Source organism: Vidua macroura, chromosome 2 (genome assembly GCF_024509145.1).
Source record: "Vidua macroura isolate BioBank_ID:100142 chromosome 2, ASM2450914v1, whole genome shotgun sequence".
Lineage (NCBI taxonomy): Eukaryota > Metazoa > Chordata > Aves > Passeriformes > Viduidae > Vidua > Vidua macroura.
Genome location: NC_071572.1, coordinates 917,500 through 942,891, shown reverse-complemented (window position 1 = coordinate 942,891; position 25,392 = coordinate 917,500). Strand labels below are relative to the sequence as shown.

Below are 25,392 nucleotides of genomic sequence, written 5' to 3'. Positions count from 1 at the left end.
GCTGTTCTGGAAGTGTTTTCCTATTCTTCATCATTCTACTGATTTTAGCTACAATTGACTGGAAAATGGGAGAAAAGCCTGGCCTGTGTTTGCTGAAGGGTCCCTCACAGCTGGAGAGACACGAGGAACAAATCTGATCAATCCCTCCCCTCATTTCTGGGCCCATAAAAGCTTCCCCAGAATTCACAGTCCTTTGAAACAGCAGTTTTTATTAGCAGTGAGAATTCCTGTGTCCCTTGTACTCCTCATGCAAGGAAAGAAGTCTCTGGGAGCTCAGTGAGCAAAGGAGTGAAATATTATGGTCTGCCATGACAGCTTCTGTGCTGTTCTGCCCTTCACCACCTCCAGACTCTCCAGGCTGGTGATCAATTAAGAAGCCTCTAATTGGGCTTTGAGCTGGGCCTGCAGTGGCTTGGGAGATAACTGTGCTTAAGCAGAATAATCTGCCTTTTTTTAGAGCCCTGAGGAATGGGGCCTCAAAGAGCATCTCCTGTGTGGCCTGGCCCCTGGAATGAAAGAACTGAAATAATCAGTGCCAGCTGTTCTCCATGCATTTGAAGTTATTTATTTTGTCAGGACAGAGTCGCTGGGTGACTTCCTTGTTCCTGACATCTGCTTCCCTCCCAGCCTTCCTAAATCTGTGTCCAAGGGTGGGCAAAGTGGGGTAATTCTGGGAGCTGTGGCTTCCTGCACATAGAGACCTGAGTGCTGCTCACTGCTTGTGCCTGTGGCACATCTGGGACTGTGCAACTCAGGGGGGAATGTCCACCTAAATCAGCCCAGATTTGGGAACTGCACGGTGATCCCTGCTTTAACACAGGGCTGTTTTCATGGATAGGTGGTTTGTGTGCCTGTGTTCACTTTCTGCACCTCATACATGCAAAAGTAATCAAGCTTTTCATTCTGCAGAAAGGATGAGAGAAGGGAGGAGGAAGAGATCATGGGGAAGGATTTGTCAGCACCTGAGCCCTGGGGTGGTGCTGAGCCCACTGCAGCTCTTGTCATTAGATACAAACACAGGCCTGGCCTACAGAAGATAATAAATATTTAGCTAATGTTTAATCCATTTACTCTGCACTGGTTCCGGCCAGGCCACAAATGAAACAAATGCAAGGGCACCACATTGTCCCCGATTTCATTAGGAGCAGAAATTAGTGGAATTAGATGGTGTTTGCTGGTTCCCTGCATTTCAGGTGCTGCTTATTCCAGAGCAGCACAGTAAAATCCAGCAGCCTGACACCAACTTCTGCAACTAGAAATGGAAATGTGTCCTATTTTTGCAGGAAGAGTTTGTCAGACAAAAGCTGCTTTTTCTTTGCACTCTGTAAAACTGGAGAAATTCCGGGGGGTACATAGAACTCTCTGCACTGATATTTGTGCTGGTAATTTCAATAATGAAGCTGTTGGTGTAGAGTAAAGGAGTTCACAGAAGGTCAGATGGTGAATGAAAAGCTACAGCTGCTGATGTGAATTGGAGTTCAATGAGAGCAGTGACATCAGATGCACATCAGGTGCACATCAGATTTTCTGATTGCTGGGCAATGAATGTTTTCCCATGTGGGATCCAAAGATTTGCTGTGTCCCAACAGGAAATGGTGCCTGGAGAGCCAAGGCTCCTCCAGGGTGATCCTCACTCTTCCTGCATTTTCCTGGTCAGGGATAGAACCCACCGAGGGTCTGTCTGTGCTTATTAACAGAAGGGATTTTATCTTATAAATCAAAGTATTTGCAGGTGTAGAAGCCACTGGTAAGACTATTATGGGACAGGCTGGGAGAGCTGGGGGTGCTCACCTGGAGAGGAGAAGCTCCAGGGAGAGCTCAGAGCCCCTGCCAGGGCCTAAAGGGGCTCCAGGAGAGCTGCAGAGGGACTGGGGACAAGGCCTGGAGGGCCAGGAGCCAGGGAATGGCTCCCAGTGCCAGAGGGCAGGGCTGGATGGGAGATTGGGAATTGGGAATTGTTCCCTGGCAGGGTGGGCAGGGGCTGGGATGGAATTGCCAGAGCAGCTGGGGCTGCCCCTGGATCCCTGGCAGTGCCCAAGGCCAGGTTGGACACTGGGGCTGGAGCAGCCTGGCACAGTGGGAGGTGTCCCTGCCATGGCAGGGCTGGGAATGGGATGAGCTTTGAGGTTCTGCCCAGCCCAACCCAGTCTGGCAGTCTGGGATTCAGCATCTTCCAGGCACAGGTGCAGCACATGCTTTTGAAGGATATCAGTATTTGTGTCTCAGTGTCCTCTCCAGACTTTCTTTAAATGCTTCTCCCAGATTTTAATTCTGTTTTTTTTAGCCCCATGGCATCAGATCTGGTGGATTAAGGCAGCTACACCACTGTAAATCCTTTCTTGGGAGTTCTGGAGGGGTTTGGAGTGTCTGTGATGCTGCTGGGGATCTAAACCTGTGCTGCTCCCTGCTGGGATCTGCCTCTCCATGGGGGTTTCCAAGTTTTGGGTTTTTTTTTTTTTGGAGTGGGAGGATTTCCATTTTGCCACTACTTATACCTGGCTGTCTCCTTGTGTATCAGTTATAAATAGCTGTCAATTTTCACTGGGGTACTTTTGGGATAACTTCCACTTAGTTGCACAAAAGCTGTCTTTGAGAGGAATTTGATCAGAAATGAAGCTCTGCTTCAGCCACACTGCCCAGGGCCACACCCATGACATAGAAGTAAATGCATGAACTTCAAAATCTGTGTTACCCCAGTGCTGAAATCTGTACTTAGTTCTTCAAACAAATGCAAAGAAATAAGCATGGTGTTGAAAAGTAAGTTTAGAGCTATTTCTGCTTACTGATGTGCATTTACTCAGGAGTTTTTGGTGTGCAGTGGCAGGAACTGACACTCTTCTTCCTGCTTCTCTCCCCCCAAGCTCCCACCCCTATTCCCTGCTGAGCAGGGTTTTCTTAGCTAGCAAGGCAAGGAACAAAAAGCAGACTGTTTAAGTCAGACTCCTTTCCCTGAAAGCCTATTCAAGGCCTAGGCTCAATGTTTCATCTTGAGTGCTATTGTTTAATTGAAAACACATTTGCACACTCGCAGATGGAGCGGTGCTGAGGGGAGTCACAGATTTAAAGAATGTTTTAAGTGGAGCTGAAGTACAGATTTGCAGACTCAGTGCTTTGCTTCTCTGTGGTGCTGTTTTAGGACCCTGTGCTTTCATTGGTGTGATTTTGCAAAGTTTTTGTACAGCTGCATTTGTTCTGGATGCTTCGTTGTAATTCCTCCAAGAGTGGAAAAGCAACTTCAAAAATCTTTATTAATCACTCAAGGAAAGAAATCAAGGAGCTCTTAAGTTTAAATAGTGTCTTAGTTTTGGCCTGGCATCGTTTTGGGTGGAAATTAGTGAGAATCCCAGGATCCCTGGGCTGGAAAAGCCCTCCCAGCCCAGGCAGTGCCAGCTGTGCCCCGTGCCCACCTTGTCCCCAGCCCAGAGCTCTGAGTGCCACCTCCAGGGGACACCTGCAGGGATGGGCACTGCAAAGCTCCCTGGGCAGCCCCTGCCAAGGCCTGAGCAGCCTTTCCATGGGGAAATTCCTGCTGCTGGCCAAGCTGAGCCTGCCCTGGCCCAGCCTGAGGCCGTTCCCTCTCCTCCTGTCCCTTTTTCTGAGCCCTGTCCTGGCTGTCCCCTCCTGGCAGGAGCTGTGCAGAGCCACAAGGTCCCCCCTGAGCCTCCTTTGCTCCAGGCTCAGCCCCTTCCCAGCTCCCTCAGGAATTCTCCAGCCCCTTCCCAGCTCCCTCAGCCCCTCCTGGGGCTCCAGCTCCTTCATCAGCCTTGAATATCCACACTCACGTGAGCCTGCTCCTGGGGCAGGGCCTGAAGTTCCTAACTGCAGGATGTAACTGTGCAAACACTGTGTTTTGCAGGGCTCTAGCTGACATGAACAATGATGGGAGGATGGATCCCTTGGAGTTTTCCATAGCTATGAAACTCATCAAACTGAAGCTCCAGGGTTACCAGCTCCCGGCCGCGCTGCCGCCCGTCATGAAGCAGCCGCCCCTCGCCCTGCCCGGTGCCCCAGGATTTGGTAAGATCCCTGTTCTCCTCCATTTCCCTCATTGTTACCTGGGACTGCAGCAATTCCATTGTCCTTTTGCAGTTCTCCAAGAAAATTTTAGGGAAAAGTGCTTCTAAAAGCACATGGACTCAAACCCAGAGGTTGTGCATGCACTGAGACAAATTGCACTGGGCTTTTACCTGAGCTGAGCTCCTGTTTGCTTCAGGTTTGCACTGCTCCAAACAAAAAAATGGCTCAGGCAGCAGGGCTAGTGCATTCCAAAGGGCTGGAGTTGTGGTTTAACCTGTTGGCATTACTGAATCTCCAGGTTTGGCAAGATCTGCTCTGTTGTTCTTGAGTTTTTACAATCCCTGCACCTTCTGCTTTGATGAGCAGTGCTGCTCTGGTAGGAGCTGCTGGGGTGAAGTATTGCCAAAGTCAGCATCATTTTAGGAAAAGAGTAGGGAAGGTGGGATGGGGAAAGGAAAACAACCAAATAAAGCCAAACCTCTGACACCTTGGTCCTGTCATGGGAGGTTCTTTCCCTTTCTGCTTTAAGCTTTGCTGTGGCTCCAGGGTTATTGGTGCTTGGGAATCATGGAATGGTTTGGAATGAAAGGGACCTTAAAGCCCACCCAGTGCCACCCCTGCCATGGGGACACCTCCCACTGTCCCAGGCTGCTCCAGCCCCCAGTGTCCAAGCTGGCCTTGGGCACTGCCAGGGATCCAGGGGCAGCCCCAGCTGTGCCAGGGCCTTCCCACCCTGCCAGGGAACAATTCCTAATTCCCAATATCCCATCTAAATGTCCTGAGGAAAGGGAACAGTGCCTTTGATAAACTGCTTGCAGCAGTGTGGTTTGATCCACTGTAACCCCCACAAGTTTTACAGCCAGAAGTAAAATTCTTTGGAGGAAGACAGTGAAACTGGGCAGAGCCAATACAGGGTTAAGTGAGAAAAGGCAAAAGGAAATGATCCCCCACAAAGCCCAGCCAAATGGGTGATTCCCCTGTTCTCATTCCCTGTAGATTGATGTGAGCTGTTTGCACACCCCTCGTTCTTCCCCTGGCACCACTGGCCCTCCTTAGCCCCCCTGGTTCCCTGCAGCTGTGCTTACCCTCAGCCTCTCCTTCCTGTGCTCTCCCATCAGCTTTGCCCTGTCTCATCCCGACCAAAGGCTGCGGCACCAACCCTGCAGCTTCTGGGGCAGCCTGGGGGCTGCTCCTCACCCAGGTCAAGGCACACGATTCCTTTGGTAGCAGATGCTGCTGGACAGCTGGGGGCAGTGCTGCCCCTGCTGTGGGGCTGTCCCTGTGCCCTGTGTCCCCTTCCTGTCCCTGCCGGGCTGGGAGGGCTGTGCCAGGGGCTGGGAGCTGCCGCAGGAGGTGTCAGTGTCAGAACCAACCTGTGCTTTTCTCGCCCGTAGGTCTCGGGGGCATTGCCAACATGCCATCCCTCACCACTGTGGCCCCGGTGCCCATGGCATCCATCCCAGTCGTGGGGATGTCCCCCCCGCTGGTGTCCTCTGTCCCTGCCGCCGTCCCTCCCCTGGCTAACGGAGCTCCTGCTGTCATCCAGCCCCTGCCTGCTTTCGCTCACCCCGGTACGCTGCTCTCACTCTCTGTCTCCTGCTCCTAACAGCTCCCCTGCATTTCCTCGGGACACGTGGGATTAGCCACTCCAGTGATGCCTTTGGGGAAGGACTGTGCTTTGCTTTAGCCCACTTGGCACACTTGGAGAAGAGCTAAAAGAAGGAATGTGGACATGGCCTCCCGCAGGAGTCCCTCGTGGTGAGAAAATAAAACAGCACTTGGAGAAATGGACTTGCCAGGAAGCTGTTGCCTGGAAATTGGGCCTCTCCTGTCTCTTTATAGCTACTGAAGTACTGCTCTTTGTTAGAGCGACTTTAATACTGAACTACATTTGGTTTCTAACGTGTACCAAAATATAATTTGGTATCAACAGGGTTTCCATAAAGCTGTGGAAATAAAAAGATATGAGGGAAGTGCCCTTGTGTTTCCCGGTGTGGTGCTGGACTCTCTGATCTTTATATTGTTACAAAGTTCCCATCAGACAGTGCTTGTAACTTGATGTAGGAGCTGAATGAATGTCATGGGAATTGCTTAGTTCACTGTGAATAGCAATAAATCCCTGTTTTCTCTCTTCCCAGCCACTTTGCCAAAGAGTTCTTCCTTCAGCCGCTCCGGGCCGGGAGCTCAGCTCAATGCAAAGCTGCAAAAGGCACAATCCTTCGACGTGGCCAGGTGGGGCTGGGGCAGGGGGTTGGGTTCCCCAGGGTTGGGAAAACTCCTTCCCTTTCCCCAAGTGCTCATCTGAAATAATAGTTCTGGCAGAAATCAGTTCTGCAGAGGTACCACTTCAGCATTCCGTGGGGTGCTGTGGCTTCACTCCACCTCCTTAATGCTCCAGGAGCAGAGAATCATGGAAATAAAGTCATTAACTACTAACAGTGCTGACATAACCTTCACTTGATTTTTAGAACAGCATTTGCTTCTATAAACAAAACCTGCATCGTGCACAGACGCTCCTGGTGCTGGGAAAACAAGACAAGCAATGCATTATTTAAAATTAGCAACTGCAGGGTAATTGCTAAAAGCAAAATATTTAATAGGTCTCATATTTTAAATGCACTTCACATCACTGTTTCTTCTATATTCTTCAAGTTCTGTGTGAAAAATCACTTTAAGGGCCTTCAGATTATTCCAAGGCCTAGAAAAACGTGTGGTTGGGCAAAAAAGTGTTTTTACTGTGGTTTAAAAAATGGATCTAACAAAATAAAACTTCCTGAGAGGAGTTAAGAGACAGATTTCCCAAAGCCCTTATAAATCATGTGCCTCATGGATCTATGGCACAGTTTTTTGCAAGAGGAAAATGGCTTGGGACACAATTAAATGATCTGGTTTTGTTTTCATTTCCTTCTGCAAGCTTGTCTATTGCCCTGCTATTAGATAAGTGACACTACTCAGTATTGGCAAATAATTTAAAGTCTTTCAAAACAATTCATTTTCTCTCTGAAACCTAAACCAGCCAGGAACAGAAGAGGGATGCTCTGGTATAATTTATGTGTAACACAGAAATTAAATTGTGTGGAACCCCCAAATCCAGCAAAACTGAGAGGAATTCCTATGGGTAAAAATAAAATATTTGGCCTTTTTTCTTATTTTCATTATTGAGGGGACAGCTTGTTTTTGCTTTGCTCCCATGAAGGCATATTATTAAAGCTCAAGAGTTTGGAAATCAAAAATAGAAATAGAGACACTGGTTTGTGTCTTGTCATGTGTCTTGTCCTTTTTACAAGGTCAAAAAAAGGACAAAGTTTGAGTGTGCCTAAAGGCAGAAAAACTGCTTCTTGTTTTTCAGAATTAGGATTTCTCAGCCATCAAGCCTGGGAAATAAGAGCTGCAAATCAACTCAGCCTGTTATGGGAATGGATTAGAACTGGGAAATTACATTCCTCACTTGTTCCATTATGAGAAACTTTACGTTCAAGTGTGGCCTTTTTGCACCTTTTTTTCTACATTTCCAGTATATTTTACATTTGTTTTCCTTCATCAGCTCTATTTGGTTAAGAGAAAAAGTTAAAGGCAGAGTAAAATGTTATTCTGCATTTCCTATTACGTGTTTAGGTAAATCTTGTAGCACCTCTGAAGAATTTAGGTTCCTGCATTCTCTGCCCCTAAATAAAAAAAGCAAAACTCTTTAAAAACAAACCATCTTCCAAGAGACTGAATTGGGATAAATGTTTGCAAACAGGAGGTCAAACCTGTGGTGGTTTCAGGAATAGCAGGGAAAATTAGATCATGGAATCATAGAATGATTTGGGTTGGGAGGGAACTTAAAGCTCATCAATGCCACCCCTGCCATGGCAGGGACACCTCCCACTGTGCCAGGCTGCTCCAGCCCCAGTGTCCAACCTGGCCTTGGGCACTGCCAGGGATCCAGGGGCAGCCCCAGCTGCTCTGGGACACCTCAGAACCTCCCCACCCTCACAGCAAAACTGGGGGAAAGAACATTTTCAGACATAAAACTTGATCTCAGTGCAGCACTTCAGCCTCTTTGTTGAGGGGGTGAGGCCCTGGCACAGGTTCCCAGAGCAGCTGGGGCTGCCCCTGGATCCCTGGCAGTGCCCAAGGCCAGGTTGGACACTGGGGCTGGAGCAGCCTGGCACAGTGGGAGGTGTCCCTGCCACGGCAGGGGTGGCACTGGGTGGGATTTGAGGTCCCTCCAGCCCAAACCCTGCTGTGATTTATGACTCTGTGATTGTTCTCATGACCTTTACGAGATGAAATCTCCAGTTCTCCCTGTTCTCCCTGCTGTCCTTGCAGCTCTCCTGCCGTGGCAGAGTGGGCCGTGCCTCAGTCCTCTCGGCTCAAGTACCGGCAGCTCTTCAACAGCCACGACAAAACCATGAGTGGACACTTGACAGGTACTGGCACAGCTTCTCTTGTCTCTTTGTTTTGGGCTGTAAGAGCCAATTTAATGCCACTTAGGGTGTTGTTCACATAGTAAGAGGCTCATCAGTATTTTTCTGTTTGAATCTCTCAGGTGCTTAATGGTCTTGTTTAGAAGCAAATATTCATTGCCACTGGGATCATTTCATCACCATCTTTCCTTTATTTTCTGCAAAGCTGACCCGGGGAAAAGGGCACAGTGGGTTCTGTGAAAACTTGTGCAGCCATTTCCAGTGCTTGCTTCACCCACTGCTGAGAGCAGTGTCCAGTTCCAGGGAGAGACTAGAACTGGTCCCCTGGCTTGGTTTTGCCAGTTCTGGTGCATGTCATTGTGGTTTAGAGCTTTCTTGGGTTTTAATCTGAGGGATTTGGTTGCCCAGAGCAGCTGGGGCTGCCCCTGGATCCCTGGCAGTGCCCAAGGCCAGGTTGGACACTGGGGCTGGAGCAGCCTGGCACAGTGGGAGGTGTCCCTGCCATGGCAGGGGTGGCACTGGCTGTATTTTAAGGTCCCTCCAGACCCAAACCAGTCTGAGCTTCTGTGGTTATTGTGCAGAAGTGAAGTATTATTTCTTGGTTATCTGGGGAGCCAAGTTCCTGCTGGTCACATCTCTTGCTTATGTTGTTAATATTTGTTTCCTTTTTAGGTCCCCAGGCAAGAACGATTCTCATGCAGTCAAGTTTACCCCAGGCTCAGCTGGCTACAATATGGTAAAATAAATGTTTCCATTTCCATCAAAACACAAACTCTTCTGAAACTCTGCGCTAGAGCCCGTGGGGTTTTCTCCATTTTCAGTCTCAGTGATAAATCACATGTTGCTCTTTGTCATGTGTAACTTTATAAACAAAACCTGCACTTCTATGCCTTTACTAAATTATTCCACAAGAGCACCAGGAGCATCTTTGTGTGATGTTTTGGAAGTTGTGGTTCAATGCTGGGTTTTTAGGCAGAGCAGATGTTCAGCACCCTGTGCCTTCCACATCCCCTGATAGAGCACCAGGGAGACATTTACCTTTGCACAGGTGGTAGAACAGCAAGCTTAACCCAAGGCACACTTTCTGTGGGGTTTTGCTGCCTTCTCCATGGCTATGGGAGGGCTGATTTCCCAGGGACTGGACTTACAGACCTGTACAATAATGGATTTTAAAAGCATTTGTCTTAGCTTCCCTTTTGCCTTCCAACTTGTTGTTTGCTGAACTTTATTATGTTTTTATTGCCCCATGGAAAGTTGTTCCTAATTAACTTCTGTCCTTTAGGAGTGTTTGCTTGAGAAGCATTGGAGCTGGCCCAGGGGCTCAGTGTGAGGATGGCAGTGGTGCAGTCACTCTGACAAGGCCATTCAGCTGCACTTGTTCTCTTTGCAAAGCTCTGGGAGTTGTGTTATAAATTAAAAACCACTCTTTCCTTCTCTGTTTCCTAACAAAGGGATAAAAACAAATCAGCCCGGTCCCCCAGCAGATGATTAACCAAGAAATGCTCTGCTTTTGCCAGCCTTGGAGCACTTGTGTGGGCAGGCAGCTGCCACCAGCTCACTGCAGGAGCTGCAAAAAGGACTCACTCAGCTGGGGCCATTGACAGCTGCCAGTGCACTGAGCTAAGGAGGGGATATTCCAGCTCTTGTTGGTACTTTCCTGGGCCCTGCTCTGGGCTGAGGTTTGTCAGCCTGTGCTGGGGCTGGAATCCCTGACTCAGACACTCAAAGGGAAGAGTTGATGCTCAGCCTTTGGGCTGTCCTGGGAGTTCTGCCCCAGGCATGGAACCAGCTGATCAGTCATTTCTGTGCATGCTGCATTCCCAGTCTCCTGGCTTGTTCCTGTGCTCCAGCCTGAGGAGTTCAGTGTCACAGGTGTGGCTTGAGTGAGGCTGTGATTGTCTCCCAAATTTAAATCCCATCAGCAAAGTCCTGTGCCTTGGGACTTCTAAAGAATGTATCACTTACTTCCCTTGGATTTTCACAGTATCATGGGAGATTTGCCTGCATGATTAGAGTGCAGCATGCTGGAGAAACAAATCCTGAGCTGAAGGGAGCCACAGGGATCCCCCAGTGCCAGCCCTGCCCTGCCCAGACCCCCAGCAAGCCCAGCCTGGGCATCCCTGGCAGCGCTGTCCAAAGGCTCCTGGAGCTCTGGCAGCCTCGGGGCCGTGCGCATTCCCTGGGGAGCCTGGGCAGTGCCAGCAGCCTCTGGGGAAGAGCCTTTCCCTAAAATCCACCCTAAATCCCTCTTGGGCCAGCTCCAGCTGCTCCCTGGGTGCTGTCCCTGGCTGTTAATTTTGTCCAACACCACCTTAACGGGAGTAAAAGCATTTTGTGCCTCTGTTGGAGCTCTGCTTTGGGGCCACCCAGAGACATTACTCTGTAATTTTTAATATGTGCATAATGCCAGGGTGGGTTGGTGCTTGTCAGGACTAGAACACCAATGGCTTTGATTTCACTGCCAGTGGGTGCCCTGGAATGTGAGATAGGAGCCTCCAGGGAGGAAGGAGACCAAACCTAAAAGTTCTGCCAAACACCTGAGCTGGTTCTTTTGGGTGTTCACGAGGTGTTCAGGAGAACTCCACTGGTTAAAGTTTCTTCTCTGGCATGAGCTCCTGGCAACACTCAGAGCAGGTGAAGGAGAAGCTGTGGCTGCAAGGCTGGATTTCAGACAGACAGCCATGAGAAATGGGGGAAATAGGGAAGCTTTTGGGGTTTGCTTTTCATTTGTTTTGAAAAAACCAAGCAGTGTGGAAAAAATGGTGAAAAATGTGAATGACATTGGAACTGTATATGTTGAAACAATGCGTTTGAACAATGCTTTTTAATATTTAATAATTTCCTTGCTTTATCCCTTCCCTTTAACAAGGAATCTCTCTGACATCGACCAAGATGGGAAGCTGACAGCTGAGGAGTTTATCCTGGCTATGCACCTCATTGATGTAGCAATGTCTGGTCAGCCACTGCCACCTGCCCTGCCCCCAGAGTACATCCCACCTTCATTCAGGTGACTGCTCACCCCTTGGGAGTCTCCCTCCTGAGTTCTGTGTGTCATTGGGATGGTTCTGGGAGTGCCAAGTACAGGAACTGAGCAGTGAAAACCACCTTTTGCCCTGTGAGAGGTGGTGGGTGTTTATGCTGGCACACCTTCCAGACTTGCTCAGTCTGCCCATAGAAACCTAGATTTAAGTTCAGGCTAATACTCCTGTAGAGCAGTCAGAATGTACTGGAATTCCAGTATGGATTTGCACTGCACCACATCCAGACCTCCTTTGCTACAGCTGGGTTTGGGAACGGTGGGGTCACTCATCACTTCTCTTGCTCCATTTCACTTCTTTGTGGAGAAATAGATGGGAAGAAAGTAACAGCAATGAAAATAAGTGGTTATTTACTCTGTTCTTCAGGTATCCTCCTAAAGATTCCCAATTTTTGTGTATTCCACCTGGCATCTTGCTTTTAGCTTGACTATAGTGAGCTCTTCCTCTGTCTCTGCTGGTTTTGCTGTAGTTTAAGTCAGCATTTCCCCAAACTCAGATTGGTTAGGGAAAAATCTCCCCCCAAGTGAGAGATCTTGGGGACAGGGGTGAACCCATCTGGAAGAAGAATTTGGGACTGGGATTCTCAGCTCACCAGTGAACTGCTGGGATCCTGGAAAATCTTGTTCTCCTGAGGCAATGCCTGAGTGAGACTCTCTGGGCAGCACTGAATGAACATTGAGTACCATGAAACATTACATCATTGCATTTAATTTGATCTCATCATTAAATCATAAATAGTTTGGCTAGGCCTGGGTTCTGTTAAGCACTACAATTCCTGTTTCCTTGGCAGAAGAGTCCGCTCTGGCAGTGGGATTTCTGCTGCCAGTTCAGTGTCTGCAGACCAAAGGTTACCAGAAGAACCAGCATTGGAAGAAGAACAGCAGCAACTGGAAAAGAAATTGCCAGGTGAGCAAGGGAAAGCAAGGATATTTAGTGTGCTGTTCCAAGAGAGTTTTCCCATCAGGTCACAGCCGGGGAGATTACATGGGCTGACTGAGAAATGTCTTTCCAGAGCAATTTGGGACAGGTCGAGGCACAACCAAGACATTGCTGGGTCCAGCTCATTCCTGTGCCTGATCCTTGGGGTTGGTGCCACTGGAGATAGGAAGAGCCTTCAGGCTCCTCATCTCCTGCACTCCCCACCCAGCCCTTTGCAGCCCTGGCACAGGAGTGCAAGGAAAAATTCCTGCTGCCTTCATCCTTTGAATTAGGTGGAGCAAAGCTTGGCTGAGGTGCTCTGTGAAAGATCCCAATATTCCCACAGAGAGCTGTTTCCTTGGAGTCTGTGTAACAGTGTGGGGCTTAATACAGATTTCAGCAGTTCCAGGAAAAGAACTAAAGGAAGAGGGGATTGGCAGCTGGGAAGGGACACAAACTGGAAAAGACAAGAGTTCAGCTGGTCCAGCAGGTGTTGGGCTGATGTGTCCAGCTGTGCACAGTGGGAAGGCAATGTGGGTTCTCCCTGGCCTTGCATCCCAAAGATGTCCATGCTGGCCACACGAGGGAGAGAAACCTGCACTTTGGGCTCTGGGAGTGGCACACAGAGGGTATGAAAAGGAAAAGAAGGTGGAGTGAAAGAATCTTTCGGATGGAGGTGCTGAGGAGTGAGGGGAAGGAGGGACAGTCCCTGGGACTGCAGAGGGATGTCAGGGAAGCTGGGCTGGAAGTGAAGCTGTTCTTTTAGGACAGTAGGTGGTGAGGATGTGGATCTGCAGGAGTCCAGACTTCCTGAGCTCAGCTGCTCAAGAACCTCAACCATTTATTTTCCTGACAGTAATGAGTAATCTAATGAGAATAGTAACTTTAAGTAAGTTCTGGTCATTTGTATAATGGCCTTTTGATGATGTCAGCAGCTGAATTCTTTGCACTAATGGAAGTGTTGGCTCTTGGACTGCTGCTATTATCCAATGTGCTGAGGAACTCAGATCCATGTCCTCCTGGAGGATCAGCTGGAGAATGGTTTGTCTAACTTACTCCCCTTGCTGAGCTTTGTGGAGAAAGCTGGAGGCCTGAGGAATGGGAATTCCCTCCTTGGTTTGCTGAGGATGTGCCTTTGAGGGGATCAGCAACATCAATCTTTCATAGTTCTATTTCTCCAAAGTATCTAGTCTTATTTGCAAGGCCATCCTCTGAAACTTGTTTCGAGCTCCATCTCTCTCTCAACAATGTCTGTCCTATTCCATGGCATTTCTAAGTCAGCAATTCTTATCTCAGAGTCTGCATACAGATGCACACTGTGTGAGCCTTCTGTCAGGCCCTGAGAGCTCTCTACAAATCCATTTCCCACACTGAATCCATTTCCCATTTCCCACACTAAACCTCAGGCTGACCTGTGGAGCCCCGGTGGGAAGGTGCATCCTCTCCTGCTGGAAGGTGGATTCACTTTGCTGGGGATTCCTCTGGGTTCCTGTGGTTTATTTGTTTCTCAGTCAGTGGCAGAGTTTAACTGTCCTTTTTGCCCCGCGTTTCCGTGCACAAAGTGACGTTCGAGGACAAGAAGCGGGAGAACTTCGAGCGGGGCAACCTGGAGCTGGAGAAGCGCAGGCAGGCGCTGCTGGAGCAGCAGCGCAAGGAGCAGGAGAGGCTGGCCCAGCTGGAGAGGGCCGAGCAGGAGAGGAAGGAGCGCGAGCGGCAGGAGCAGGAGCGCAAGCGGCAGCTGGAGCTGGAGAAGCAGCTGGAGAAACAGCGGGAGCTGGAGCGGCAGCGCGAGGAGGAGAGGAGGAAGGAGATCGAGAGGAGAGAGGTAAGCTGGGGAGCACAGCTGGGGGCTGGGCCCTGTGGAGTCTTGGCTTCTTTTTTTAGCCAAGGTCAGGATTAAATGTGTGAGAGGGTATTTCTTGTTGGGACTCAGATGTTTATCAGTTCTCATCTCTGTCACAGTCTCACAAACCCTGAGTTCTGCAGCACTTCACTCCAACAAACTAAAAATGGAGCCCATCTCTCTCTCTCCAAGGCCTTTTAAGGATAAACTGTGCAATTCAGAAATGACACCTCAATTATTTTCACTTTTAACCCAATACCCAACCACCCGTGCCCACAATGGGGACTTTTTGATCCAATTGCACAAAACCCCCCAAAGCCATGGAGAAGGAGGTGAAGAAGAAGGAGCAGCCTCCACCCTAAAACCTCCACCTTGCTTTCTATCTATTCCTGCATTCCAAACCCTTCAACTCTGAGTTTCCCACCCTGTGCTATCACACACTTCTATTCTAACTCCACACCTATCATCTCAGTTTTATTATTGAATTTTGGAAGCTTCTCCAGGGCCTCAGGTCAGTGCAGTGTTCTCCTGGGGGTCAGTGCCTGGCAGCACAGAAAGTCTGGAATTCTCAGCAGCCAGGGGCTCCAGCTTGGGAGCATCCAGGTGAGTGCTGGGCACTCGCTGTGGTGCTGCCAGGGTGGGGAGCAAACTTTTAAAGCAGGAACTAAAATTTCTGGGGTGTTAAAGGCAAGGAAGGAGCAGATTTTGCTTCATTTGTCCTGTGAAATGAATGGATGAGACACTGACATCTAGGACAACATGCTCCTGACCTTTCACTTCTTTAAAAATGTTTATTATTACTGTTATTATTTATTTGGTGTTAAGAGGTGAAAGGAAAGGGAAAGGGAAAGGGAAAGGAAAGGAAAACTTCTGGCATTTGTGATTTTCCAGGGATGAGTTCATTTCATAGAGTCCCAGAATGGTTTGGGTTGGAAGGGACCTTCAAGATCCTCCAGTTCCAACCCTCTGCCATGGGCAGGGATAACATTCACCAGACCAGGTAGCACCAACCTGGCCTTTAATTTGTTAAAAGAAACACAGCCTGGTTAACCCAAAAATCTCCCCTTTTCTCCCATTGCCAAACCTTGATAGGTTCAGCACAGAAACACTTGGCTGTTCTTTGCAAAGCTACAGAAGGTCTAATGTTGGAGGTTGGAAAGAGATTTGAATATGTCCTAGAGAGTTCTCCCAGTCCTAGTATTAAACAACCTGTTAAATCAGCAAACTGGATCTTGGAAAACTGAGAGGGTTTCTGTTCAGTCACCTCTGTGATGCCTCAGGTTTAGCTTTTCTATTTTCCACTTTCTGTGCTGCTTTAGTGTGTGGGTCTGAGCTTGGTATCAGGGTATGGTGAGCTCTGTTCACAGAGCAGGGAGACAAAACAATTCCTTCTCCAGCTGGGCACCAAGGACAAATGATCCAAAGCTCAGGCCCAGGAGCACAAACAGCGTGGGCTGGAGAGAGAAAAACAAGCAGGATGGGAGTGCCTGGGCTAAAGCTGGAATGGGACAATGAACTGCAAGGTGCAAATGGAGCAGAGCTGATCCCAGTGAGAGCCCCCGGGAGCGCTCGTGCATTTTGGGACCATTTTGGTTCCTCTTGGGTGCAGCCCTGGCTGGGCTCTGGTGCTGCCCAAGGTGGATCCATGGAGGAGATCCTTTTCATAAATCCCTGTTTATTCTGTGATTCTGCCCAGCCCCTGCTGTAGGGCAGGCTTGATAAGGCATCATCTGCTGGAAGCACCCCCTGAGCAATTTGTGTGTGCAGAGCCCAGAGCAGCCCCTGGTTTGTGCCAACATCCTGAGTATCAGAATAGGAATATCCCAAATTCCAGATGCTGAATTTTGAATCTGCAGGCTGCCAAGCGGGAGCTGGAGAGGCAGAGGCAGCTGGAGTGGGAGCGCAACCAGCGGCAGGAGCTGCTGAACCAGAGGAACAAGGAGCAGGAGGACATCGTGGTGCTGAAGGCCAAGAAGAAAACCCTGGAATTCGAACTGGAAGCTCTCGTGAGTGGTGCTGGAGCAGCTCACACACACAAAGCACAGCGTGGTGGTGACTGTGCCCTGGCCGTGGTTGTTTTCTAGAATTTCCACCACTGATATTTCTCTCAGTGTCACTTGAGGTGTTTTTATCCCAATTGTGATGCCAGAAAATGTCACTACTTAGGAGAAAAGGCCACATTTTGTCTGGGGAGAACCTTAAAGCTTTTTCCTGAAAAAAACCCTATTTTTTTCAAATATCCTGTAAATTTTCCTATCTCATCTGTAGAGGACAGACTAAAGATGTAAATGAGTTTTAAAAAAGGAGTTTTTAAAAGAAGTTTTTAGATCCAGACTTGCATGACCGAACATTATGGTAAAAAAAAAAACAACCCTATTAAATAGATATTTTTCTTTTCTTTTCAAGAATGATAAAAGAAACCAGTTGGAGGGGAAGCTTCAGGACATCAGGTGTCGGCTGTCGACCCAAAGACAAGAAATTGAAAGTACAAATAAATCCAGAGAACTCAGAATTGCAGAAATCACCCATTTGCAGCAGCAGCTACAGGTGAGAAAAAGTTCTCTAATTTTATTCTTAGCCTTGAATTTTGACCTCCTCAAAAGCATCAATATCCTGAGCAAACTTGGAATGAGCTGTTCCTCACACTTAAAGATAATTTATCATTCCTGTAAGTTCATGTCCTTCAGAGGTGTCTAGGAACTGCTTCCTACACTTGCAGGTGGGTCTGGGATTATCCTTTCATCCTCCTGGGCTCCGGGTGTGGGGAGCAGGAAAAGCTTTGGCTGCATTGGGGGTGAGGAGAAGGAAATTGTCCTGTGTAAATTTTGCTGTTTGTGTGCTGGGGAAAATAACTGACTGCAGTGAAGTGGCTTGTTGATGTTTTGGTTTTTTTTTTTTTAATTATAAAAAATAATGAACGTTGAAAATGGAAGCTCCCAGTGAAACCAGGGAGTTGTTGATCTAAGCCTGGCATTTACCTTTCTTACTGATGTCAAATTCTGCCACATGAGAGCTGGAGCTGAGGAGGTGTCTGCCTTCAGTGATTCCCTGTAGTTTGTAAGGGTTTTTCAATGGGATGTAGTGTTTGAGTCAGGAATTCTTTCTCTTTATTAAGTACTTCACAGGGCTTGAAATTAATTCTTGGCTGGTCATGGGGGCTCTCAGTGTGTTTGTACCACTTCAAAGAATTTCACACCTACAGAGCTGAGGTGTAAAACCTGGCTTAAAACCTAATCCTGCTGTTTTATTATAAAACTTAGTGATTAAGTTAAAAAGTAATTAGTTATTAAGTTAAAAATAAAAATAATTTAAATATAATTTCTTAATTAAATAATTTTTCCTTAAAAAAACCTTATAAAGATAAATACAAAACAATTTTATAACTTATTGATAAAATACTATAAAAGTCACAATTTATAAAACTATAATAGATGTAAAAAATAATAAACATCCAAGTCCAAACAGAAAATACCATTTCAAACACTTTCAATCCCAGCTGTAACACAAACAAACAATAAAACCACAAACCAACATTTAGTGGTGCCTCATGTGAGGATCAAACTCACAACCTTCAGATTATGAAACTGTTTTTTTGAGGGTGTATGCTTTTTATAAAAATTTAAATAAATTTAAATGTATTTCAATTCAAATATTAGAATAATACTTTAGAAATAATTTTAATGATAAAAATGATAATAAAATAATTCCATCCCAGCTTCACTGCTGCTTTCCCTGGCAGTTGTTCTCTTGGGTTTTGGGCTTTGAGGTGGCTTGGCAGCAATAGCTGTGGCTCTGTGGTGATGCCTGCTCTCATTGGTCTCCACCACTGATATTTCTCTCATTGTCACTCGAGGTGTTTTTATTCCAATTGTGATGCCAGAAAATGTCACTACTTAGGAGAAAAGGCCACATTTTGTCTGGGGAGAACCTTAAAGCTTTTTCCTGAAAAAAATTTATTTTTTCAAATATCCTGTAAACTTTCCTATCTCATCTGTAGAGGAGAGACAAAGATATAAATGAGTTTTAGAAAAGGAGATTTTCATCCTCTAAACTCTCAAATAGGTTAAAAAGTCAGTATTGTCATTATCTTTGTAGGGTGATGTATCTTCACTGGAAGTAGTTGAGTTTAATACATCTGACACTTGCTGTGGGAAGATGAATTAATTCAGAGGAATAATTATTCTTCAGCCTTTTAATTACTTCCAAGATGCAGTTTCATTAAACTTGTGGAAGGAGTGGTGTCCCAGTTAATGCTGGTGATGAAGATGTGTGCCAGTTCTCTGGCTCTCTGCTCGAGTGCTGCTCAGAAGGATCCTGCTCTCCAGACACCTTTGGAAACACCTTTGTGCTGTCTGGGGCTTGCTCAGTACTGCAGGGATTATATTTACCTCCTTGGTGATTTGAAGAGAATTTTCCCTTGTCCAAGGGGCAGGAGCTGGGTTTTGATTTCCCTTCCACGTGGGACATTTCTGAACTCTTGGCCATTTCTTGTTGCACGAGTTTCCAGAGTTTGTGATGCCTTTAATTTCTTTCATCTGTTTCCTCAGTATGAGGCAGGGATGTGGAATCCATGTGGTGGGTGTTCTTGGCTAGATGCTTATTCCATGGTTCTCTGGGCTTTCAGGAAACAGGACTTGACCTTCAGGATGCCTTGGCATTCTCTGTCCTTGCACACTCCCCAAACTATTTGGTGCATTGAGTAATCCGGGATGTCTGGAAGTGTTCTGGCCTTTACAAACAAAGCAGCTGATGTTGTGATCACATTCCACCCTCAGATGCTGTCCTGTGGTGCTTTTTGTACTTGGGGAAGGAGAATGGCTGTTTGGTGTTGATGAATGTTCTGCTGCTTGGTTGATCTGCACCATTCTCAGAGCCACAGGAACACAGAGGGATTGGGTTGGGAAGGGACCTTAAAGCTCATCCACCCCTGCCATGGGCAGGGAACCTCCCACCAGAGCAAGGCTGTATCTTGTGTATATTGCTGATTCCCATTTGTTCCAGACAGACAATGGTCCCAGGATGGCAGACAGGGAATATCCTGAGCAGAAGGGACCCCCAGGGATCCCCTAGTGCCAGACCCCCACCAAGCCCAGCCTGGGCACCCCTGGCAGCGCTGTCCAAAGGCTCCTGGAGCTCTGGCAGCCTCGGGGCCGTGCCCATTCCCTGGGGAGCCTGGGCAGTGCCAGCAGCCTCTGGGGAAGAAGAGCCTTTCCCTGCTCTCCAGCCTGAGGTGCCCTGGCCCAGCCCCAGGCGCTCCCTGGCTGCTGTCCCTGTCCCAGAGCAGAGATCGGAGCTGTCCCTGCGCTGCCCCTCGGGAGGAGCTGCAGCCCCGGGGAGCTCTGACCTCAGGCTGCTCCAGGCTGAGCTGAGCCAGGGACCTCGGGGGGCCCCTCCAGACCTTCCCCATCCTCGTGTCCCTCCTCTGGACACTTTCCAACAGCTTCTGATTTTTTACTGAGACAGCCAGAACTGTCCCCTGCACTGGAGGTGAGGCTGTCCCAGGCAGGGGAGGATTGGAGTATCCAGCTTTTGGGATCTCCCTGAGGGACTGGGAGAGCTCTGTTGCTGTGTGAGGCCCTGCAGCTGTGAGGGACACATGCAGCTCCTCATAATCTAATCTGTAGTTTATCTGAATTTTGCTACTTGTGAATTCCTAAAGTCCTTGACTGTGCTGTGTGCTGTCTCAGGGTATTTTCTGGAACATCAGGAGCTCACGGGAGGCTGCAGTTGTTGCATAATGCTCAGGGATGAGCTGGGCACTGCAGAGCCCTTCAGGGTCTGGCAAGAGGAAAGTGGGACAGCCCAAAGTCATGGCAGTGCAGTCAGTCCTGGCTTTAACCAAAATGAAAACTTTCTGTGGAATTGTGGGGTCACAGAATGACTTGTGTTGGGATGGACTTCAGAGCTCATCCAGTGCCACCCCTGCCATGGCAGGGACACCTTCCACTGTCCCAGACTGCTCCAAGCCCCATCCTGCCTGGCCTGGGACACTTCCAGGGATCCAGGGGGTTCACAACATCCCTGGGGCTCACTCTGGTGTTCAGGGATCACAGGATGTTTATTCTTAGCATTGAGTGCTGTCCTTTGCAATCGTCCATGACAAATTGAAGCTGTCAGCTGCTTGATTCCTCAAAAGCCTGCAGTTCCAGAGAACTGCTCAGAGAAGTTCCAGGGTTTGTAGGAAAGATGGGATGTTGATACTCAGGTGCTGTTTCACCTCGTGCTGCTGAAGAGGTTTTGACAGCTTGAGCTGGGAGGTCCAGGCTTCAGAAGAGTGTGTGAGGTGGCACTTCATGTTCTGGGGAGGGCCAGGGTTCTGCAGGAAATGCATTTATAGCATCCTGCAAAGGGAGAGCACCTTCTGCAGGGAGCCCTGGAACACAGCAGTTCACAACCTTCCAGGCACGTGCTGAGTTTGAGAGGGATCAGAATCCTCTGCCAAGAGCTCAGCGTGGAGAGGTCGGGGACTCAGGGGCTCTCATCCCACAGGGCTTGTGTTTCATGGCTTTTGGCCAGAACATATTCCTTTAAAAGGAAAATCTTTATATTGTCTTCCTGTAAATATTTGTCTTTCTATTCCTGACCTAAGTTGCTAATCATTAACACTGTTGTTAATATTATTAATTAACTATTAGTGGAGGGGACAGCCGGGGGGGTCGGGCTGTGCTCCCAGGGAACAGGGACAGGAGGAGAGGGAATGGCCTCAGGCTGGGCCAGGGCAGGCTCAGCTTGGGCAGCAGCAGGAATTTCCCCATGGAAAGGCTGCTCAGGCCTTGGCAGGGGCTGCCCAGGGAGCTTTGCAGTGCCCATCCCTGCAGGTGTCCCCTGGAGGTGGCACTCAGAGCTCTGGGCTGGGGACAAGGTGGGCACGGGGCACAGCTGGCACTGCCTGGGCTGGGAGAGCTTTTCCAGCCCCAGGGATCCTGGGATTCTGTGTTTCATGTATTAAAACCAGAATTAAACATTTTGTAAGTTCTTGTTCGAACATTTCCTCAAATTTAGCCTTGTCTCTCTGCCCTCAGTTTTGGGTAATTCCAAGCCAAGCTCAATTCTCAATGAGAATCAAATCAATTCCATGCATCCACTGTTCTGGGCTGCCTGGGATCTGTGGGGATATCCTAGACAGTGCTGGGATCAGATCAGTGACACAGAGGAGGGAAACAAGCAACAACACATCATTCAGTGAGGGAACCAGTAAAGCAGAAATGGAAATGAGAGGTCTGGTGGCTGCAGTTGTCCCTCACTCACCTCGGTGCCTGGTTCTGTTCTTGTTTTCCCTGCCCATGTCTGTGCTCCAGGAGTCCCAGCAGATGCTGGGCAGGCTGATTCCAGAGAAGCAGCTGCTGAATGATCAGCTCAAGCAAGTGCAGCAGAACAGTTTGCACAGTGAGTAGATTTTGGGGCATGCCTGAGTTGGGGCAGGACATGTTCCCTCACTGTAGTGTCCCCTGGAATTGCTCTTTGCATGTTGCAAGATGCAGATGAATGTTGCTTTCTGTGACCTAAACAGAAGAAAATACTGACTTGAAAATGTGTTCCAAACCAGGGGATTCCCTTCTCACCATCAAAAGAGCCTTGGAAGCCAAGGAACTGGCACGGCAGCAGCTCCGGGACCAGCTGGACGAGGTGGAGAAAGAAACCAGATCTAAACTGCAGGAAATTGATATTTTCAATAATCAGCTGAAGGTAACCCAGGACTCGTTAAGCCTTCCTGAATGTTCAGTTAATTATTTTCTAACCTGATTGTGGGGGAAAAAAATGAACTGAAATGATTAAGAATGTCAGTTTGGGGAGCATTCTCAATCTGTCTGTTGAGGATTTTATTTAATTTTTATTTTATTTAAGAAAATGCTGCTCAGCTTTCAAACTCAGGGTTTGAATCAATTTAATCTGCAGAGTCTCTTCAGGAGGAGATTTGAGCCCTGATTCTGAATCCATGATTGCAAAAATGAGATTACCAATTTCTGTGCTTTTGCATCCAGGAAGGGCAAGACAAGGCCAGCAAATCTGCTGGAATCAGGAGTTCAAATTGAAATCTTGAATAAAAGAGACTTGATTTTCTGCTGCCAGCCAGAACTGTTATCTGCTGTCTGTGTGCTCCTGCTTGTCTCTGAGTGTAACTGCCTGTGGTTTGTGGTTTCATGCTTTACTGCTCAGTCTTTGTTAAAACTGTGATTTTTTTTTTTTGTGTGTGTATTTCTGCACTGGCAATGTCAGGCTTCTGCAGAGAGAAGTTGGAAATCAGTCTATAGTTACAAACTTTTAATAGCATTCATTTTTTCATAAAATATTCCAGTGTTCAAGTACTTTATCTGCTAATTCCACTGGTGGGTTCTCCTGAAAGCTGACCAAAAATGCTCAATTTCACAATGTCACAAATTGTGCTACAAGTATTCAGCAGGAAAATAACTGTGACAGAGACATGAATGGAGTTGTTATGAAAGTTGATCAACTGGGATTAAATCAACCAATTTAAGATGGAAGGTGGGGTTGAATTTAAGCAACAAATAGCTTGTTTCAATTGGAGTTATTATTAATTACAGGAAAAATTAAGAATAAGCCCCTCTTTTAAGGGGGAGATGAAGTCATCTTCATCATTTGAAGATGACTCTCCCAGTCTGAGACAGGGAGGATGGAAGAGGAGAATCTCTGCAGAGTCACACACAGAACAAACAAAATGGGCACAATTTATATTTAAAAGAAAATAGAATGGTCTAGCCCTTGCTTAATTGATCCTTGAGGTTTAAACCTCACTCAGTTTTTCTTCATATGTGGGTTTTGGATAATCTTAGCATGTTGTGCTTCTTGGGTATTATTTTTTTAATGGTGTCCTTTAAAAGTGATAAATTGAACCAAAGGATTAATTCTAAAATTAGTGCCTGTATTTTGTTTGATCATAAATTACCTAAACATAAATGGGAAAGGTGTGAACAGTGTTGGCATTGTGACAGCAGCAAAAAAAAAAAAACCCAAACCAACAAACCAATCACCCAAAACTTAGTCTTTTAAATATTGAAGGATTGCACCTCCCAGATAACAAGCTGATGATAATTAAAAATGGAAGTTGCCCATTAAGCACAGATTTATCAACATGTGCCAGGAATGCCTTGACTAAAGGTAAATGATTTTGCAGTTTAACAGGAAAATTGGTTTCCATCAATTGATAAGGAGTTGTGGAGGCACTTCTTTGGGAAGAGCAGAAGGTCTCCTCTGGCCTGAGGAGATTTTGGGGCTCACCTGCCAGGAGGAGCAGATCAGGAGGAGCTGTCTGTGGGCATTTCTGCCTCGCTGAGCTTCCTGGGCTTTCTTGGAAGGGCTGAGATGAGGAGGGGCAGTCACAGAATCCCAGGATTGTCAGGGTGGGAAGGGACCTTCAGGATCACCCAGTGCCACCCCAACATCACCCCAAACCCTGCCCCAAGGGCCACAGCCAGACACCTCCAGGGGACACCTGCAGGGATGGGCACTGCAAAGCTCCCTGGGCAGCCCCTGCCAAGGCCTGAGCAGCCTTTCCATGGGGAAATTCCTGCTGCTGGCCAAGCTGAGCCTGCCCTGGCCCAGCCTGAGGCCGTTCCCTCTCCTCCTGTCCCTTTTTCTGAGCCCTGTCCCGGCTGTCCCCTCCTGGCAGGAGCTGTGCAGAGCCACAAGGTCCCCCCTGAGCCTCCTTTGCTCCAGGCTCAGCCCCTTCCCAGCTCCCTCAGGAATTCTCCAGCCCCTTCCCAGCTCCCTCAGGAATTCTCCAGCCCCTTCCCAGCTCCCTTCCCTGCCCTGGACACGCTCCAGCCCCAGCTGTACTATGGAACTGACAGTGGGAGCTGAATTCAGACTTCTCCCTTTCATAGTTTCTCAAGATGTGCAAGGCATATTTTGGGGGGCCTGGAGGATTTTGTAACTGGATTTAAAACCCTAAAAAGGCACATGGATTTTTGTGGGCTCAGCATGGAAGGGGTGAAGAAACCACTCAGAAGCTGCTGAGTGCAGCAGTGATTCCATGGCTGTTGTTCTTCATGGAACCATGGAATGTCCTGAGCTGAAGGGACCCAGCTGATCAGTCATTCTGTGCATGCTGCATTCCCAGTCTCCTGGCTTGTTCCTGTGCTCCAGCCTGAGGAGTTCAGTGTCACAGGTGTGGCTTGAGTGAGGCTGTGATTGTCTCCCAAATTTAAATCCCATCGGCAAAGTCCTGTGCCTTGGGACTTCTAAAGAATGTATCACTTACTTCCCTTGGATTTTCACAGTATCATGGGAGATTTGCCTGCATGATTAGAGTGCAGCATGCTGGAGAAACAAATCCTGAGCTGAAGGGACCCACAGGGATCCCCCAGTGCCAGCCCTGCCCTGCCCAGCCCCCCACCAACCCCAGCCTGGGCATCCCTGGCAGCGCTGTCCAAAGGCTCCTGGAGCTCTGGCAGCCTCGGGGCCGTGCCCATTCCCTGGGGAGCCTGGGCAGTGCCAGCAGCCTGGAATTTTGTGCCCAAGGCTGGTGAAGGCTTTCCTGGAATCCTGGATTTACTGGGATTTGTGTGAATGGGGGTTCTCCACCCACGGGGAACACACCTCTCTCCTATCACATGATATCTCAGTGATCACATCACTCCAAACCAGGTCATTATGAGCTCCCACAATTCTCACATACAATTACAAATAAAAAAAATCCAAAATCTGCAACAACTTTTAGGAGCCACCACTGGAAAAGTGACTGATATTGACAATAGGTAAAAATTGGCTGGTAAATAATGCCAAATTAATAATTTCCCTAAATAGCAGAAGAACTCGTTGAGTTCTCAGTTCCTGGCTGTGTCCTGTGCTGCCTCCTGTGTGATTATCCATTTTCCAGGCAGCTGGATAATGCTTGCAATGAAATGGGAAATTTTTCATGTTGTGTCTCAACAATTCCACCACGTCTGAGCTCTAAATATGATAAAGGTTTCTTGTAAATTAAGGGATAATAGGTCAAGATGGGAAGGATGGAAATCTTCCTTTTTAAAATACATTTTTATCAAACAAATAAATTACAAACTCTGGATTTAATCAAGGTAATTTAGTTTACCAGGCAACTTTTCCAAACCACAGCAGTTTACAGGATACTCTGGATTTGTCTCCATGTTTTTATGTTCTGTAATAAGTGAGTACAAGTGTTAAAGTACATCATCTTTGCTGTGTG

At 47.8% G+C, this 25,392-nt stretch overlaps 1 protein-coding gene across 6 annotated transcripts in view; it reads left to right on the top strand.

The window, feature by feature from the left end:
- Window positions 1-25,392, top strand: part of ITSN1 (intersectin 1) — a 106,754-nt gene that overhangs the window by 32,391 nt on the left and 48,971 nt on the right. For 5 of the 6 annotated variants that reach the window (XM_054002248.1, XM_054002242.1, XM_054002278.1 and 2 more), the window contains exons 5-16: window positions 3,857-4,017; window positions 5,412-5,588; window positions 6,156-6,249; window positions 8,332-8,432; window positions 9,102-9,165; window positions 11,299-11,436; window positions 12,258-12,373; window positions 13,948-14,210; window positions 16,085-16,234; window positions 16,635-16,775; window positions 21,527-21,614; window positions 21,775-21,914. In XM_054002248.1, the coding sequence (XP_053858223.1) occupies window positions 3,857-4,017; window positions 5,412-5,588; window positions 6,156-6,249; window positions 8,332-8,432; window positions 9,102-9,165; window positions 11,299-11,436; window positions 12,258-12,373; window positions 13,948-14,210; window positions 16,085-16,234; window positions 16,635-16,775; window positions 21,527-21,614; window positions 21,775-21,914 (1,633 nt within the window). The remainder of the gene's footprint in view (window positions 1-3,856; window positions 4,018-5,411; window positions 5,589-6,155; window positions 6,250-8,331; window positions 8,433-9,101; window positions 9,166-11,298; window positions 11,437-12,257; window positions 12,374-13,947; window positions 14,211-16,084; window positions 16,235-16,634; window positions 16,776-21,526; window positions 21,615-21,774; window positions 21,915-25,392) is intronic. The other variant, XM_054002262.1, reaches the window with a different exon arrangement.